General features: G+C 45.4%; 1 protein-coding gene across 1 annotated transcript in view; it reads right to left on the bottom strand.

Moving 5' to 3' along the window:
* NUP43 (nucleoporin 43) overlaps window positions 1–18,761 on the bottom strand; it is a 22,167-nt gene extending 3,406 nt beyond the window's left edge. The window contains exons 1-6 of the mRNA XM_068136034.2: window positions 18,586–18,761; window positions 3,586–3,711; window positions 3,403–3,477; window positions 2,808–2,970; window positions 1,544–1,679; window positions 232–383 (exon numbers count right to left, since the gene is read on the bottom strand). Of these exons, the coding sequence (XP_067992135.2) occupies window positions 232–383; window positions 1,544–1,679; window positions 2,808–2,970; window positions 3,403–3,477; window positions 3,586–3,711; window positions 18,586–18,741 (808 nt within the window). The 5' untranslated portion in view covers window positions 18,742–18,761. The remainder of the gene's footprint in view (window positions 1–231; window positions 384–1,543; window positions 1,680–2,807; window positions 2,971–3,402; window positions 3,478–3,585; window positions 3,712–18,585) is intronic.

Raw genomic sequence — 18,761 nt, 5'->3', positions numbered from 1 at the left:
AGCATCAGCATTGCACAAGGTGTAGTTTTAACAAGGCCAATCGTACCCGATCAACAACACGGGTCGTTCTTCGGCTTCACCGATCATTATTTCAAGGTTTGGTATTCGCGTTCTGAAATTTCACAAACGTAAAGTAGCGCAAACCTCGGAGGGGTATTTGAACACCAAACACACTAACGACCAGCCCAGCAGCACAAGACCAAAAAGTATTTAAACAACAGCAGCACTTACTGGCACCCTTGTGTGCGTCCAATATGGAGACGGGCAGCGAACCCTTCCTAATGTCCCAAACGTGCAAGCTGCCCTGCTGGCTGCCTGCAGCCACAACGTGTCCTTGCATCGGATGTCTGTCCAGGCATAGCAGGGGGCTGTGCGAGCCGGCCCTGCAAAACAAGGCAAGGAAGAATGGTCCTGCACCAGCAAAATTCATGCACACATTATAGTCCTTTTGTGTAGTTTGGAGGCAGCCCACGCGGCATTTTCCACCAGCGGTGGACGTGTTTACTTGTGCCAGTTGAAGAGGGGGGAAAAACAGTTTATTGCCTCTAAAATCCAGGATTCAGGCGAAAATAAATAAACACAAATAACTAAAGTCAACTCCCCCTTGCTTGGGAGATCATAAGCTTTTCCCAAACACACACCAGAAATCAAACATTTAGAGCTCTCCTGCTTGGTCATTTGGGTTCCGTGATCAGTCAAGCACTAAAAATGTGATTAATGGTCAGAGCTCGACCAAATACGGGAATAATTAATCTACATGGTGATGGGCCGATGCATTTGCATTCAATTCCGTACCCGCGGCTAGTTCACTAAAACCCGGACCTACAGAGCTACTGCTTGCTCAAACAGGGCTTACTGCACGCTCAAACGGCTTGCAGCTCGCTCAAACGGCTTACAGCTTGCTCAAACGGGGCTTACAGCTCGCTCAAACGGGGCTTACAGCTCGCTCAAACGGGGCTTACAGCTCGCTCAAACGGGGCTTACAGCTCGCTCAAACAGGGCTTACTGCTCGCTCAAACGGGGCTTACTGCTCGCTCAAACGGGGCTTACTGCTCGCTCAAACGGGGCTTACTGCTCGCTCAAACGGGGCTTACTGCTCGCTCAAACGGGGCTTACTGCTCGCTCAAACGGGGATTACTGCTCGCTCAAACGGGGCTTACAGCTCGCTCAAACGGGGCTTACAGCTCGCTCAATCGGGGCTTACTGCTCGCTCAAACGGGGCTTACTGCTCGCTCAAACGGCTTACAGCTCGCTCAAACGGGGCTTACTGCTCGCTCAAACGGCTTACAGCTCGCTCAAACGGCTTAATGCTCGTTCAAACGGATAGGCTCGTACAATTTTGTTTTGGTGTCCATAAAATTTGACATCCAAACCTCCAGAAGGCCAAACAATATGTGATCTCTAGACGGTCTTCAACAGATAGACCCACGTCAAACACTTCTGTGAGATTCCAAGGGTTCCAAGGGTGCTCATTGTACCAAAAGGGATGAGGGAAATCTCCAGACTCTATGAGAAAACTCTTCATAAGTGTTGAACCACTCACATTGAAAAGACCCGTACGGCTTCGCACGTTTCGTGACGTACGTCCCACACCTTCAGCTGCCCAATTGTGTTCACTGTGAGGAGCTCCGAGGTGCTCAAGAACGCGACGTCATTGAGAGCGGTGCAGTCAGCTTTTTCTGTCGAGCGACATTCACAAAGCGTAGTTGTGGTTAGGTGGGGCAGGGGACACATCAGCAGCAGCAATCTGAACAATGAAGACATCCTGAAATGCCAGCTAGCCTCTCCCGTTTGTCAAAGACAAAACGCACTTTCACTTTACTCCTTTTTTTTATTTTAAATAAAGCACGTTGCTAACACCATGATGCATCGTGAACACATCTTTGGAAATACAAGGGGTCAAGGCAACGGCAAGGACTGCATTCATCAAGGCACAAAAAACCAATTTTTACCATGCCACCAACTGGGTCAAAGCTGCACTCAAGATTAAAATTAAAAACACAAGGCCAGCTTTCTTTCCAACGGCCCCTTAAAAAGGACACACATTTAACCTTTCACAACGACACGTGGCCAGCAACAAACTAAACGGGAAGATTCCCCAACAACCACGTGTACCAAAGCCTAGGAGATGTGTTTTTAACATGGTTAAACTGCTGTTTCAAAGCGCAGTGCTCCTAGTACTTGCCATGATGTGTACATCACCAAACTTCGATCGACGCATATCTCTACTCCGAATTATTTCACCTGCTGGGCTGTCATCAATTTGTAGAATACAATTGTTTTTTTTACATCAAATGTCATCAAAAATAAAACCGGAAAATAGAATTTGGCACGAATGCATCCGTGGATACTCCTCCGCCCGTGCTAGATGTCAACGCACTGGTACGTTTGATCTGAATTCAAGGTCACATGAGAGAGAGCAGACGAGGAAAGCAGGAGAGAGACACATCAGATGTTTCTAACTCGAGTTATGGTCTGCAAGATGATTTTTAAAGGTCACATGAGAGAGAGCAGACAAGGAAAGCAGGAGAGAGACACGACATCTGTTGTTTCTAACTCAAGTTATGGTCTGCAAGATGATTTTTAAAGGTCACATGAGAGAGATCAGCCGAGGAAAGCAGGAGACAGACACGACATCAGATGTTTCTAACTCGAGTCATGGTCTGCAAGATGATTTTTAAAGGTCACATGCGAGAGAGATCAGATGAGGAAAGCAGGAGAGAGACACGACATCAGATGTTTCTAACTCGAGTCATGGTCTGCAAGATGATTTTTAAAGGTCAAATGACTCATGAGGGAATGCTCACCGTAGGTCCTGCTCCGTTGGCCGGTGTCCACACGTAGCAGGTTTAGCGTCCCGTCCTCACCGACGCTCGCGATGTCTGGGCTATTAAAGGCCACGGAGGTGCAGGGCGAAGGCTCCGAATGCAGCCCATGGAGGTGCTCCCATTGGTGTGCTATCACGAGTGTCTGTCTCGTGAACAACAATCCACTTATACATACAGCTCATCCAGCATTTCCATGACAAAAAAACCTGGAAGTAGAGCTCCCAGCGAGTTGCACTTGAATAATATCAAATCCAATAGAGCTAGGTCTGCAAGTACGAGTCGCGTTTCCTTACGACTCAAAATCTACTCTAGACTGGGCAGAGGCGACAGGAGCTGGGAGTTATTGGCAGGTCAGTTATACACAAAACACCTCCGACAAAGGGAGATCAAAGAAAAGAAGTGAGGGAGGAAGCAGATTGGCATGGCAGAAAATTCCGTGAGGCAGGGAGGTCATTATCGGGATGGTGCGTCTTCTAGATAAATGGTGATGACAAATTATGAATTATTAGCAACATCTTTGCAGACTTTTTTTTTTTTCTGGGCTGCATTTAGTCATTAAACTTTCAGTACACACCTCGTTGGGGTGGCGTCGAATGATGGAGACCGTACCCGTTGAGGAGGCCGCGACCAACTGCTCCTGATCCAAGAACTTCGAAGATGATCACAATGACAAAGAGCAGGGTATAGTAACATTTGTTGGCTGAAGACAAATCAAACCTCACAATTTGACGATTGGGCACGGCAACATGGATCTCACCTGAAGATCCGTAACGTCACCTGGGTGGTCAAGAGAGCACAAGAGGTGTGGGCCGGCATAGTTGCGTTCCGCAGACGCAGCCACCGTCATGTCTCCCAACTTCCACAGGGATACCCTGTTGTGAGCCTGTGCGCAGCAGACGATGGCCAAAAAGATTGGAAACATGGAGGTCTTGACTACAAGGCCATAAGAGACCTCCATCCTAATAACATTCATGCTCATCAGTCCTGGCCCACTTAAATAATAACGTTTTACAGTCTACATAAAGACATCAAGCGGGTGATAGATGCAAGCCGGGTAGAAACGGTAACAAAAGGATAGAGAGATAAAGACAAATGTCTTCCACCGAGGAAGCGCAAGGCCAAAGCTTTGGAGGTAAGGCCTTTCATTCTTTGGAAATGGAAAGGTAACAAGCCATGAAGCTCGAGTCCAAATTTGCTTTCTCGTTGTGTCAGAGGAATGCAACGTATGATCCAACATTCCAACAGATGTGCCACCGTGTCTTAGACAGGAAAATGGACAGTACTGCAGAAGATAAATCGAAAAGACAACCCAAAATGTCATCATAGAGCGCTAGCCCTATGTATGTAAAGATGGAGCGGAAAAAAAAAAATGTCCGTCCCATCTGCTACATACAAACGTAAAGTTGGAGTAACTTCTCTTAAAAAGTCGATTAGGCTACAATTGAGAGCCAACCTGGTCTGTTCAGCTGATTGTCTCGGTAGGGATCATTTTTCAGTACTCCAGACCATGGCAAAAGCAAAAAAAAAAATCAAGAGGTCAAAACCGGAAAATCTTCTCGTTCATCATCCTCACAATAATCATCTTCAGACGGCGTATTTTCGAGCTGCCTCTTCCAATGCCAATGACTCTGGTACCATCCGAGAGTTTTACTTGGTGCCGCATCCTTTGATATAGTAATTTTAATAGTGCAAAAGTATTCCCCTAAAATTACGCTAAACTGCATTTGTTTGTAAATGAATAGGAAGGGAACGGAGAGGTGGGCAGGACTATGACTGTCAATCAGGCTGATGGGGGCGGGGCCTCTACCCACATTTGCCCATCTATATAATAATACCGTAAGGACTCGACTTTGTTATCCCTTTTACGCTGCACCCAGTGACCCGATGCCCACGGCACTCATGGATTTACGATCTACGAACCGCGCTCTTTGTTTATCACGTACAGCCATACTCGAAAAATCTGAATTAGCCGACGTTGGGGCCCAAAAGCATCCGATTAACTGCCGATACGACGCCATCTTACGACGCCATCTTACGACGCCATCGTATTGGCGTCTGCTGGGCGAAGGCGAAGCGAGCCGTCCGCTGATTGGACAGTCGAGTGGTGTGAACATGGGTGGTGTGAACCAAATGGTCTTTTTATTCCCTTGAACATTTTAAATTAGGATATATAAGGAAACATCTTTATCGTCATTTTAATAAAGTTAAATGGAGTGACGTTGCGATACTCGGGGTGCGTTGCATAAATCCTCGTAACTCAGAGAGGTGTAGCAGGTGGCGAGACGTAAGGAAGCTTAAAGATAACGAGCTGAAAACAGACGAACGATATGTCAATCTCTTTCTACACCGAACGGAAATAAAAGTATGAGAGCGGGAAGGCATGGCCTGAGCACTTCGAACAGAGAGGATTGCTTGGACTTAACTTAAAGAGAAAAAATTGGAGCTTAACGGAAGAAGAAGATCCCATGAGCGCTCCCCTATGCCATCCATATTGGTACACTCTATCCATACACCACATCCTCCCTTCCGTGGATGTTCCACGGGTTTCGGCTAGTCTATATAATAATAGCGTAAGGACTCGACTTTGTTATCCCTTTTACGCCGCACCCAGTGACCCGATGCCCACGGCACTAATGGATTTACGATCTACGAACCGCGCTCTTTGTTTATCACGTACAGCCATACTCGAAAAATCTGAATTAGCCGACGTTGGGGCCCAAAAGCATCCGATTAACTGCCGATACGACGCCATCTTATTGGCGTCTGCTGGGTGAAGGCGAAGCAAGCCGTCCGCTGATTGGACAGTCAAAGGCGACAGCAAGCCGTCCACTGAGTGGACAATCCTGAGCATGCATTTGTGCCGGTGTCGTCGATTGCGGTGTACGCTTCCTACTGCTCTGCCTTGGCATTGACGCTTACCAATGCGCCAGTATGGGGCTAATTCAGGTCGATTTACTAATCCGTTCATTTTTAAAAAGTCTATGGTTCTACTGCTGTTCCTTTCCATTGACACATACCACTGCGCCAGTGTGGCCAGAGTGGTGCTATGCCGATTCCTATTACGAATCCATTCATTTTTCAAAAGTATATCAAGCGTTGTCATTTAAGTATATTGCAATAAATACGTTGTTCATATACGCACTCTTCATTCTCATCTTTCTTCCTAACTCTTACTCGGACAAGCAAATCCCCTATGCCATCCATAATGGTACACTCTATCCATACACCACATCCTCCCTTCCGTGGATGTTCCACGGGTTTCGGCTAGTATGTACTATTTATAATGTTAAATCATCTAGAAATTATGTATGCTACCATTACAATGCGAGCACGTCTATAAAGTTTGCACTACAACATTTGCAAATCAGTAATAGTTTGCAAATCTATATACATTTCTAAAAATAATAATAATAAACAAGCGTTACGCCTAGGTCCCCCATCGGTGAAGTGATGTGAGTTTACAAAGTGGAAGACGCAGAAAACATGCTATGATATGATATTTCGCTCACAAGGTTCAGACATACATGGCGGCGGCCATCTTGGATTTTGACGTGGCGACCCAATTTTCAATAGCGTTCTTCCTTATGCCGAGATACACCCACACACCAAATTAGAAGTTGGTACTTCGCTTATTTTTCAAGATATTCATCTCACAAGGTTCAGACATACATGGCGGCGGCCATCTTGGATTTTGACGTGGCGACCCAATTTTAAACAGCCTTCTTGCTTGTGCCTAGATACACCCACACACCAGATTAGAAGTTGGTACTTCGCTTATTTTTCAAGATATTTCGCTCACAAGGTTCAGACATATGTATGGTGGCGGCCATATTGGATTTTGACGTGGCGACCCAATTTTCAATAGCGTTCTTCCTTATGCCGAGATACACCCACACACCAAATTAGAAGTTGGTACGTCGCTTATTTTTCAAGATATTCATCTCACAAGGTTCAGATATATATATGGCGGTGGCCATCTTGGATTTTGACGTGGCGACCCAATTTTCAATAGCGTTCTTCCTTATGCCGAGATACACCCACACACCAAATTAGAAGTTGGTACTTCGCTTATTTTTCAAGATATTTCGCTCACAAGGTTCTGGCTCACAGACATATATATGGTGGCGGCCATCTTGGATTTTGACGTGGCGACCCAATTTTCAATACCGTTCTTCCTTATGCCGAGATACACCCACACACCAAATTAGAAGTTGGTACTTCGCTTATTTTTCAAGATATTCATCTCACAAGGTTCAGACATACATGGCATCAGACATATATGTCGGCGGCCATCTTGGATTATGACGTGGGTTGCACCCACACACCAAATTCGAATGCGGTCCTTCGCTTATGCACGCCCGCACGCACGCACGCACACCCGCACGCGCGGACACACGGACGGAGGGGAAAACCATAGTCCCCCTTGTGCGACAGGGGACAAAAAAAATTAACAAGCAATAAATTTTTTTTACCCTCACCTGAGGAGAGGGTATTGCATTTGAGTCCGTTTGTTTGTAGTCTAGTAGGAAGACTAGGTCCCCCTGCACCCCCCGGAGATATACTTCTAATCAGTGTTTCTAGATTGGAAAAAATGTGTAGAAAATGACTAGCTATGGCCCCAAGCTGAAAAAATGTCCCACATACCATTTTTATGCAAATTACTGCTGCCATTATCAAAAAAACGATTTTTGACATATCTCAGCCAATATTGCAGATAATTGAAAAATGAAGGTGTCTAGACCCATGTTTTGAAGGGCATAGATCATGATAGAACTATTCATAACATGATTACATGTGTCTATGGTATACTAGTATGCATATTAATGCTGTAATTACAAAATAATCAGTTTTACAAATGATAAGGATACGTTAATACTGCAGATAACTTAACATGGTACATAAGGGGTCTAAACCCAGGTATTTTCAAGGTTAAATGTCAACAAGATGCTCCTGAGTCTTGCATAGGGGCGGGACATTGGCAGTAACATTGGTACCACTCAACTTTTCTTCCCACCATTGACTTTGTATTGCGAGAGATTTTCACTTGCCTATTTAAAGGTTTCTCACCCAGCCCACGTAAAATCTACCAACTCCTGCTGTTAACTCCCAAACATATTTTTTTATGTTATCCAATCACAGTGCAGAAATGACAGACTAGAGATCCAAATTAGTGCTGCTATAGCTGCCATTTTACATTTCCATCCATGTAACATGCGCGCTCGCGCGCTCGTATCAATTGGTAATGTCGCGCGCTCGTATCAATTGGTAACGTTGATGTTATTGAATACCTCAGTTGAAAGTTCAGTCTTCCATTCCATCTGTGTGTTGTTCTTGGTATTCATCCTCCAATCTAGCCAGGTAAGATGCTAACTATAATGTTACTCACACTCTTGACTTCAGTTTCTGCATGAAATCATAAACAGGCAGAATAACAGCTGAGCCAGCTAGCACCATGTGAGCTAACGTTAAAGCGAGCCTCATCTATGTACAGTATGTTCCTAATGTCGGTGTAACTTAAACTTTTGTTAATGCCAAACATGAGACATATCTGTTGACTTCTGTATATGAATTGAACCAGAAAGAGGCACGACAGCTGAGCTAGCTACAGTAACTTAGCACAATGTTTCATTGGCCTAGATAGCTAACGTTAGTGTGGAAGAATTTAGATGTTTTAGCTATTAGCACTTTTGATGCCACTAAACATGGTTTAGTCAGCTAAAAAGTACCCTAGTGTAGAACATGACTCAGAACCTCTGTTACCTCACTGAAAACTCAGAGCCTCCTTTCACAGGCACTTTTAACATCATTCGTGATTTCTTATTTGTCATTTAACAGTGATGGTAGACATCGACAGCAAGCATGCCCAAAAGAAAACGGAGTGTAGAACCTGCAGCCCAAAGCTCTCCTCCTACATGCATCCTTCATGTACCATCCATGTCTGATCATGGGGATTTCACGCCCCTCCGTAAAATTAAAGGATCTGCTTCAGAAAAACTGCAACTGCTTCAAAAGATCCGGGATAGACGTCTCAACCAACCGCATGACTCCCCATGTCGTATGCAATCAGTATGTGATCAGATCCCGGCAACTCTTCCTGATGACCTAGAAAGAGTAGGATATCACAGCAAGTGTTATAAGCACTTTGTCCGCCACTTTCATCGTCTGGGAGATGATACAGAACCAGGGCCATCAACCTCATCATGGCATCACTCTCCTCGTAAACCAGGAGGTTCTGCTGAACCCATCTTCCCGCCAGAGTGTATATTTTGTGAGAAAGTTGAGACCAAAGATGCTCATCGCAATACTGAGAGGCCTACAACCTTCCCATCCTTTAAAAACAAAGAAAATGCATGGGAGCAAATCGAAACACGGGCTGAGAAAATGGGTCTCTATCGACTCCATCGAAAGGTGAAAAACAAAGACCTCTTTGCATGTGAGGCCAAACACCATCCGTCATGTTTTAAAGCTTTCCGCACAGCATTCTACAACTATGAGCGTGCGATTCACAGAGCCGAAGCACCAAAGGAGCAGGCTTGCATGTCAGCCGCCCATGAAAAGGCATTCAACTCAGTACTGGAACACATTCAAACCCAGGTCATCCAGCAGAATAAAGTTCTACAGCTTTCTTCCTTGCGCTTGCTCTATGTCGAGGAACTGAAACTGAATGGATATGAGAACTCAAATTATCGGTCAGAGAAACTACTGAAACGCCTACAGAATGACCCAATCAAGGAGCATATCCACTTCACGAAGGTTGATCATGACAAATGTGATGTCATTTCTTTCTGGCTTGTGCACAGCTCAAACATAACAGTTTCCAATGCTCTCGCACGAGCATTCACACTCGGAAGCACAAACAAGAACCAAAATGTTGCCCTCCAACTTCGCCAGGGTATTCTACAGGCTTTCAGAGAGTGTAAAGACCAACCATGGCCACCAACAGCTGAAGACATGGAGCTCAATCCTGAAGACATCCTACCTCCAGACCTTGTCCGCTTTCTCAGCGTGCTAATGACTGGCAAGGAGGGCATCGAGACAGAAAAGGTGAAGCGTCTGGTCTTCTCCATTGGACAAGATCTGTGCCGTACAGCAACCAGGAAGAGACTGATACCAGGGTGGTTCTGTACCTCCATCATGCTGCTACCATCGGATACAAGAACGCTGTAGTCAGAACACCGGACACAGACATCCTCCTGATCCTGCTCCACCATGCCCACAACATCAAGCTGACGGTGTACCTGGATACAGGGTCAGGGAAGCATCGCCAACTTGTCAACGTCTCTGAGCTGGCAGAATCCCTGGGAGAGGACTACTGTGCCACTCTCCTGGGGTACTATGTGTTCAGCGGAGAAGACTGCACCAGTGCCTTCAAAGGGAAGGGAAAAGTCGGGCCCTTGAAAAAGCTGGAGAAGAATCCCAGGTTTCACAGGGCATTCGGTGAACTGGGTGACAACTGGGATGCCAACCCTGAGGTGGAGAGGCAGTTAGAAAAATTCACCTGTGTGATGTACGGCCAGAGTCGCGAGTCATCAGTGGACATTGTCCGTGCCAAGCTGCTACGAAAAATGGTGGGAGAGGACAAGACCCTCACATCCAAGTCCAAGGTTGATCTGGCTCGCCTTCCTCCATGCCAGTCTGCCCTGAAGCCGCACATCCAGCGTGTGAACCACCGCGTAGCATTGTACAAAAGAGCCGATCAACCTATCATCGAAAAGCCAAAACCTTATGAGGAGCAAGGATGGATAAGGACTGATGAAGGACTGTTGAAACCAATGTGGTCCAGTGGTCCCATCCTACCAACCTCACTGGTGGATCTTCTGAACACAGGAGAGCACGAAGAGGAGGAGGAAGAGGAAGGAGAAGAAGAGTTTGACTCTGACGATTTCGATGAAAATGATGATGACTGACTCAGTGTAGAATCACTAATGCTAATGATGTTTATCTAAAACAAGCAAGAGAAGAGTGGTCACATTGAGTGCTAGGACTATTTTGACAGTTGTAATATTTAGAAAAATAAAACTTTGTGTTAACGTCTGTGTAGACGGACCTTAATATGAGTCTATTATTTCGTAAAACTGTGATTATTTTGTAAATAAAGCACTAATTAGCATACTAGTATACCATAGACACATGTAATCATGTTATGAATAGTTCTATCATGATCTATGCCCTTCAAAACATGGGTCTAGACACCTTCATTTTTCAATTATCTGCAATATTGGCTGAGATATGTCAAAAATCGTTTTTTTGATAATGGCAGCAGTAATTTGCATAAAAATGGTATGTGGGACATTTTTTCAGCTTGGGGCCATAGCTAGTCATTTTCTACACATTTTTTCCAATCTAGAAACACTGATTAGAAGTATATCTCCGGGGGGTGCAGGGGGACCTAGTCTTCCTACTAGACTATTGTTACTTGGCCCAAAAAAAATTTTTTGACAGGTATGTTGATCACTCCGGTTTGTGTGCTGTCGTGAAAATCAAGCTCAGACACGACTTGACCTCTGGGTAGGCTTTAATATCATTTAGATCTGCAGTACATCCTGTAAGAGTACATGCAAGCAACAGGCATTAAATCAGAGCATCTCACGAGCAGCAAAGGTTGAATACAGGTGCGTACAGGTGGTATATCTATAATTGAGCTTGGGATATATATAGCAGAATCGTTACCTTTCTATGGAAGCCCAGAGGAGCCATAGAGTTACATTTCGATTATGGATGTGCATCTCCTGTCTGCGCTGAGCTGAAATGGCAGTCTCTTATATAGAAGCCGCGAAGGTGTCGCGTAGCGGCCATGAGGAGAATAACATCAGTGTCATAACTTGGATGTCGATTTCATCACATGTGCGTTTGTTTGTCCGCTCACTTATACTTGCCTACAAATCACAATTTTAAACCGATCTTCACGAAACTTCACCAAATGGTAGAGTTAGTGGTCCGACAAAATCCTATATATTTTTGAGGTCAATAGGTCAACCACTTTTTTCGGATTTATAAAATCCTCACTTTTCATCCGATAGACTTGAAATTTGAATAGGATTTTCATATCAGCGAACTGAATTCAACCACCAACTATTTTGAGATCAACATAGGTCACAAGGTCAACATATGTGAGCGTACGCGCGCGCATATGCGCTATAATGTCTTTTCTAGGGACACCCATTATTCAAGAACGATTGAGGGATGGTTTCACATGATCATTTATTGTGATCATCCCTACCTTGTTTCCACACTTGGAGCAACATCCCCACATCCTTTTCCATTTAAAAAAAAAATGTTTTAATCACCTTTCTAAAAAGGAATAATAATAATCTTACTATAATTCACCAAATGTCCGTCCGTCCGTCTGTCTGTCTGTCTGTTCGAAGGTACCGTAAAAACTGCTGAACCGATCGCAAAGATATTTTGGGTGGATAATCCTGGGATCTCCAGGAGTAAAATAGGCTATTTAGTTTTCCCAATTTCAGCTTTAGTCTCCAGCATTCTCAGGTTTGGACTCACGCATAACATTCGCATTCGCATAACGTTCATTGTTCTCATTGTGACGATGTTGTTTTCCCGGGTGCCGCACAAACGGCTGCACCGATCGCTGCACGGACTCGATGGAACTCGGTGACCTCGGACAAAGACCTTTTAGGAGGACACGGGTTGAATCCCTGCTTGGGAGAATTCTAACCCATTTCAACTGAAGGAAACACGTATCGGGAGTACATAAGACATAGCGATTGTGAACACGATTATCGATCACGATTCACGATCATCACGATCATCACGATCATAGTGTATCGATCACTGTGGGACATTTGGTGAATTATAGTAAGATACTGTTTAGATTTTGATGATTGGTGTGTGATATGATTTAACGGATGTTTATATGAATCGTTTAAAATAAAATAAAAGCCTTCAATTTCTGATATTTTACCTTTTCATTTGGACCTCCCAATTGAAGCCCCGCCCGTGGGGCGGGTACCGTTGCTAGTAATCAAGAAAGCAACCAATCAAGCAGAAAGTATGACATTTTGTGCCAAGCACTCCGAGAATCACAATTTAGGGAATTAACAAAGCTTGGGCGATACCGAGAATATCTTCTCATTTCGCCCCCAGGAATATCTGCTCATTTCGCATCTAAAAACCTCCAAGGAGCGAGAAAAACAAAAGCTTTCGACAGCGGCCTCCCAAGAACATCGGCCATCCATCATCGGGCTACTCGAAGATATGAAAAACAAAACAATCGTCAATACAGTAAAAGCAGCCTAATGATACAAAACACAAGCAATAAAAACACGAGGCTTCTGCGTCCTGTTGACCCAACTCTTCCACGATATATTGTATCAAATAACCCCTCCATATCAGCATTTTGATTTGTTCTATCGATATACAGTGTCTAGATTCGTGGAAGAGCGAGGTGACGGAGTCGAGAGCAACAATCTAGAATAATGAGGTGGGTCAGTAGGACAACATCTACAAGGGAATGATATAGATGGAGGATGACCATATAGAGGCTTATTTGTTTTTCTCTCTTCCTCCACACTAATCTACAGCAATGAGGCTCATGGAAGCGCAACGTACAACCGACAGTGGGACAAACATCAAGGGAATGAACAAACAGGAAAAGAGGAAAGGGAGGAGGGCTGGAAACACTGAAACTAGCAACGAGGATGGTTAGGGTTAGGAACGGTTAATGGGGTTAATAATGATATTGGGTCATAAATGGAAATGACAAGATGTTGGTGCACTGGATGTTTGAAATCCTGGAGGGAAATGGGAGCCAGAACAACCTCCAGAAGGTGGTTCCTTAGACAGGAGAAGAATTAAATAAATAAGTTTACATGTGCAGTCATCCTGAATTTGAGAAGTGTAATCTGGAGAGGGCTTACTGGAAGAACACGTGCACCCTGGAGTTACTGGGGAGTGTTGGTGGATGGAAGTTATTTTGTTTGAGAAGTTCAACACTCCCCATTTTCTATGGAAGGACTTCGATCGATGGAAGATATCGAGTCTATGGCTGGCTTTGGAGGCCGGCTTTGCAATGTGCTCATGGCTCATGGCGAGGCTTTTAGAAGTTGGAGACTAAACCTCTTCAAGTTGTAGAGCATGGAAATAGACAGGTGAGTTCGTTTGACAATCACTCCTGAGCGAGATGGTGGGACCGAGATCTTCCAGGGTTGAAAGACATGTTCCATTTGTCCAACTAGTAGAGCGAATTGAGACATTCCAGCCTCCACTGGGAGTTTCCAATGATAACAAGGAATTGACTACACAAGAGGAGGAAGTCCGAAAGCCACGTATCGAGGCTCGGTGCAACACGAGATATGTCCAGGGTACGCCACAGGAAGAGATCTTGACAAGGAAAGCAGGATGCCATAGTCGAAAGCCCGATCTTAAAGAAAAGTGGAAATCAACTACAACAATGGATACAATATTACTTGGAATTATCGGCAAGTGAACAGGCCTGTTGTATTTCTAATACTTCTTCCATAATGGAGTGATGTGAACCTTCCCAGCAGATGAGAGCGATCGACAGTGGATGATGTGACTGTCCCTACCCTCCTCCACCCTCCCCCCACACCCCAAAATAAAAACAACAGCTACAAGTCAGAACAAAATGTCTGGATGGAATTCCAAAGAAACAACCAAACAAGGGAGAAAGGAATGGCAAAGAAGGAATGACACCACAATCCTTCTTTTTTTCTTTTTTTTTTTGTTGTTGTTGTTGTTGTTGTTGTTGTATACAATATCGAGGCTCGTGAAGGAGCGAACATTTATCACACAGAAAGACAAACCGACAAACCGACACATAACCGACAAACCGACACATAAAACAAAAAGCATCGGGAGCGGTAGACAAGATGGGGAGAGAGGGGGAAGGACACAAACACAACATTTGAGAGCAGGAACCGAGAGACATGGAGACATCGAGAGAACTGTGGGAGGGAGAGGGCTTTGGGGGGGAGGCATGGGAAAGGGGGTGGGAGAGGCATAAAACATATGGACACTGCCAGGACTACCAGGAAAGAAGTTGGAATTACAAACAAGGTGGATCTGGGGTGAATTCGTGGGGGTAGAAAAGATCAAGGTTTTGGATGGGGGAAGATAAGAGATGGTGGTGAACAGCTGTTTTAAAGACCTGGAGGGAGGAGTGGGATTGAAGGGAGTGTGGGAGTTTGTTCCAGAGGCGGGAGAAAAGAGGAATGAAGGAGTGAAGGTGAGCAGAGAGCCGAGATTTTGGCAGTTTAACCATCAGAGGCTTGCTGGCAGATCTTGTGCGACCTGTAGGAATATTTGGGGGACAGAGCACAGAGAGAGCTGGGGGAGCAAGGCCGGAGAGGAGTCGGTAGAAGACAGAAAGACCACCTACCTGCCTGCGGTGAGTGAGTGAAAGGCCCTCAGAGATAGCTTCATCGCGGGAGATTCCAATGATTCTGAAAGCTTTGGTTTCAACAGCGTGAAGCCGAGCTAGGTGTGAGGCAGGAGCACCAGCCCATAGGGGAGAACAGTATTCCATTGAGCTGCGGATGAAAGCCTTGTATGTGGTGAGGAGCTCAGGTGTGCCTAGGAAGGACTTCGCACGACGGAGGATGCCCAGTCGGCGACTGGCTTTGCAGGCCAGCTTGGAAATGTGGTTTTCCCAAGAAAGATCATGGCAGATAGGATTATGGCAGATAGGATTTTACGGATTGGCATCACGACATTTTTGTCATGGATGGCAATACAGTCGGAACAATTGTACGAAGACGTCCATGTTAAAGGTAGTGTGGGTTTGTAGTGTGAGTTGGTGTAATTGTGTATTATATTTCTTGTGGGATCGAGAAGAAAAAATGGCAAACACTAGACTAGCACTCGGTAGAGCGCAAACCTCCGCCAGGCTGAACAGTTTGTTTTTTCTCCCACTGATAGGCCGGATCTGGATTCGGACCTGAACCAAAATCTAATCGGTTTGTTCTTGTCGCCAAACCAACTCATCCACAAAGTTTTGTCATAATCCGTCAATAACTTTTTTACTCCGGCCAGGGAGTAATGCATTCAATCGTGTCTGTGTGTGCGTTCGTGTGTTTGTGAACAAGATATCTGGAAAAATTCTGAACTGATTTGGATGAAAGTTGGTGGGATGATTGCCCTTGGGATAAGGAAGAATTGATTAGTTTTTGGTGAAGCTCAGGATATTATTCCGGATCCAGGAATTTTTTGGGGGAATTTTTTCAAGATTTTTTTTTCTGTTTTCCTTTAAAAACCATTTTCTCTGCAATAATTGGAGCGATTGAAAGCAAATTTTCACCATAGGAGGGACTCGGTCTGTAGATTATTTTTATGGTAATTATGATGTCACAGGTCACGTGGTTCGGCCGCCATATTGTTTTGAATGAAAAACACTAAAATCCAATTTTCTCCAAAACACCTGAACAGATCGAGGCCAAACTTTGCAGGCAGAATCGCATACCCATGACAAACAAAAAAGTCAGCGAGCATGACGTCATGCATCACATGGTTTCAGAGTTATGACGTTTTTAAGCACAAACATTTAAAACCTAGCTCCTCCCTCATTTGTGATCCAATCGAGGGGAGACTTCACAGTTCTGTTCAGCATATCAGTCTACTAAAATGCCCTTTTGGAATTTGCGATAGGTCACGTGGTTTGGCAGACATCGTTAATTAAACGCAAATAATAAAAACATTTATATCTCTTGAACCACTTCATTGATCGCTGTGAAACTTCATACTGTAGTAGAAGTCATGAAGAGTAACAAGTGTGCAAAATTTGAAGATCAGGCATCGTTTGACACAATCTCCCGGGTTAATTTGAACCTCAAATAAAATTATAATTCCAGATTTGTCAATGGCTGAGGTATATTAACAAACGAATAAAACAGATTTGGTAAAATTCCAACTTTTTTTTTAAAGATCGCATATTCACCCAGGGTTGTGAGATGCTGAAGAAGAAGAAACCTCGCATGGGCTCCCAGACCAAATAAATAATTCTGGTTCTGGCTCTGCGATTTTCAGGTTTATTACTCCCGCCAGGTAGTAATGCATTCGATCGTGTCCGTCCGTGTGTGTGTGTGTGTGTGTGTGTTCGTATGTTCATGTGTTCGTGTGTTTGTGAACAAGATATCTGCAAAAAGTTCTGAACAGATTTGGATGAAAGTTGGTGGGATGATTGCCCTTGGGATGAGGAAGAATCGATTAGTTTTTGGTGAAGCTCAGGATATTATTCTGGATACAGGAATTTTTTTGAGAACGATTTTTTCTGTTTTCCTGCATTAAAGTTTCATTTTAAAATGTGCTTTGTTTTGGGGAGAGGGGATGTAACCATATTATTAGCCCGTAAACAAAAATTATTCCAACTAAACCCACGGCGGGAGTATGCGCTCTACTGAGTGGCGTTCTCGTTTAATATTGTGCTTTATATCGTTTTAGCCCTATCACTCAGTGGTGAAGAATCACTTTTTAAAAAATATCTTATCCGGATCCGGTTCTTCCCCAAAATCTAATAATTTTGTCCTCGTCACATAGACAACGTCTCCACCAAATGTCGTCCAAATCTGTCCACAACGTTTTGAGATATCCTGTTCACAGGCACAGGAGAGAAAACACAACCTCCATCCAAAGATGTCGTGATGGCAATCCATAAAAGGGTTGGGGGTACCGGGTTGGGGGTGCCGGGTTGGGGTGCCGGGTTGGGGTTGCCGGGTTGGGGGTGCCGGGTTGGGGGTGCCGGGTTGGGGGTGCCGGGTTGGGGGTGCCGGGTTAGGGGTGCCGGGTTAGGGGTGCCGGGTTAGGGGTGCCGGGTTGGCGGTGCCGGGTTGGCGGTGCCGGGTTGGGGGGTGCCGGGTTGGGGGTGCCGGGTTGGGGGTGCCGGGTTGGGGGTGCCGGATTGGCGGTGCCGGATTGGCGGTGCCGGGTTGGGGGTGCCGGGTTGGCGGTGCCGGGTTGGCGGTGCCGGGTTGGCGGTGCCGGGTTGGCGGTGCCGGGTTGGGGGTGCCGGGTTGGCGGTGCCGGGTTGGGGGTGCCGGGTTGGGGGTGCCGGGTTGGGGGTGCCGGGTTGGGGGTGCCGGGTTGGCGGTGCCGGGTTGGGGGTGTTGGGTTGGGGGTGTTGGGTTGGGGGTGTTGGGTTGGGGGTGTTGGGTTGGTGGTGCTGGGTTGGGGGTGCTGGGTTGGCGGTGCTGGGTTGGGGGTGCTGGGTTGGCGGTGCTGGGTTGGCGGTGCTGGGTTGGCGGTGCTGGGTTGGCGGTGCTGGGTTGGCGGTGCTGGGTTGGCGGTGCTGGGTTGGCGGTGCTGGGTTGAGGGTGCTGGGTTGGGGGTGCTGGGTTGGAATCCCATTTTTTAAAATGTTTATTTCCTGACTAGTTATTATTAATATTTTAACCAAGTGACGACCTCGTTATATTTGAAATTGATCAGTAAAAACTTTTCAAACATCACCCCTCCATATTTATTTAAGGAAAAGTCGCCTTTGACAGACATCACGTGATAGAAACATTCACATCCATCTGAAATAAATTCAAATACAACCGTTGCCATGGCAATCGACCATTGCAGTAATCCATTGCAATTGAATTTCACAACAGGTACCAGACTAGATTTAAAAAAAACCAAATTAATGAACCGTAAGTTTTAGATTCCAAAGTTGTTTTAAATAAGAAGGAAGTAAATACGGAAATATCAAAGAATCGTTATAACTAAACAACTCCCTCCCCCCCCCCTTGTCTTGTTGCGCGGAAGACCACCAATCGTCCCGCCGAGTGAAGACCGTCCCTACCTCATCGTCCCAGCTTCCTGTGGCGAACACATCTGGAACCTGGCGCACTGCCTCGCTACCTGGCTGCCAGCGTACTTTGCTCACTTTCTGTGCCACCACCTTCGCGAACACGGTGAGTTGAGGCTGTGGAGACACGTGCTGAACAGGACGCGCCATGTTATTCGACGACCCGGAAG

Source organism: Myxine glutinosa, chromosome 14 (assembly GCF_964187855.1).
Source record: "Myxine glutinosa chromosome 14, kmMyxGlut1.1, whole genome shotgun sequence".
Taxonomy (NCBI): Eukaryota; Metazoa; Chordata; class Myxini; order Myxiniformes; family Myxinidae; genus Myxine; species Myxine glutinosa.
This window is presented reverse-complemented; position numbering and strand designations above follow the sequence as displayed.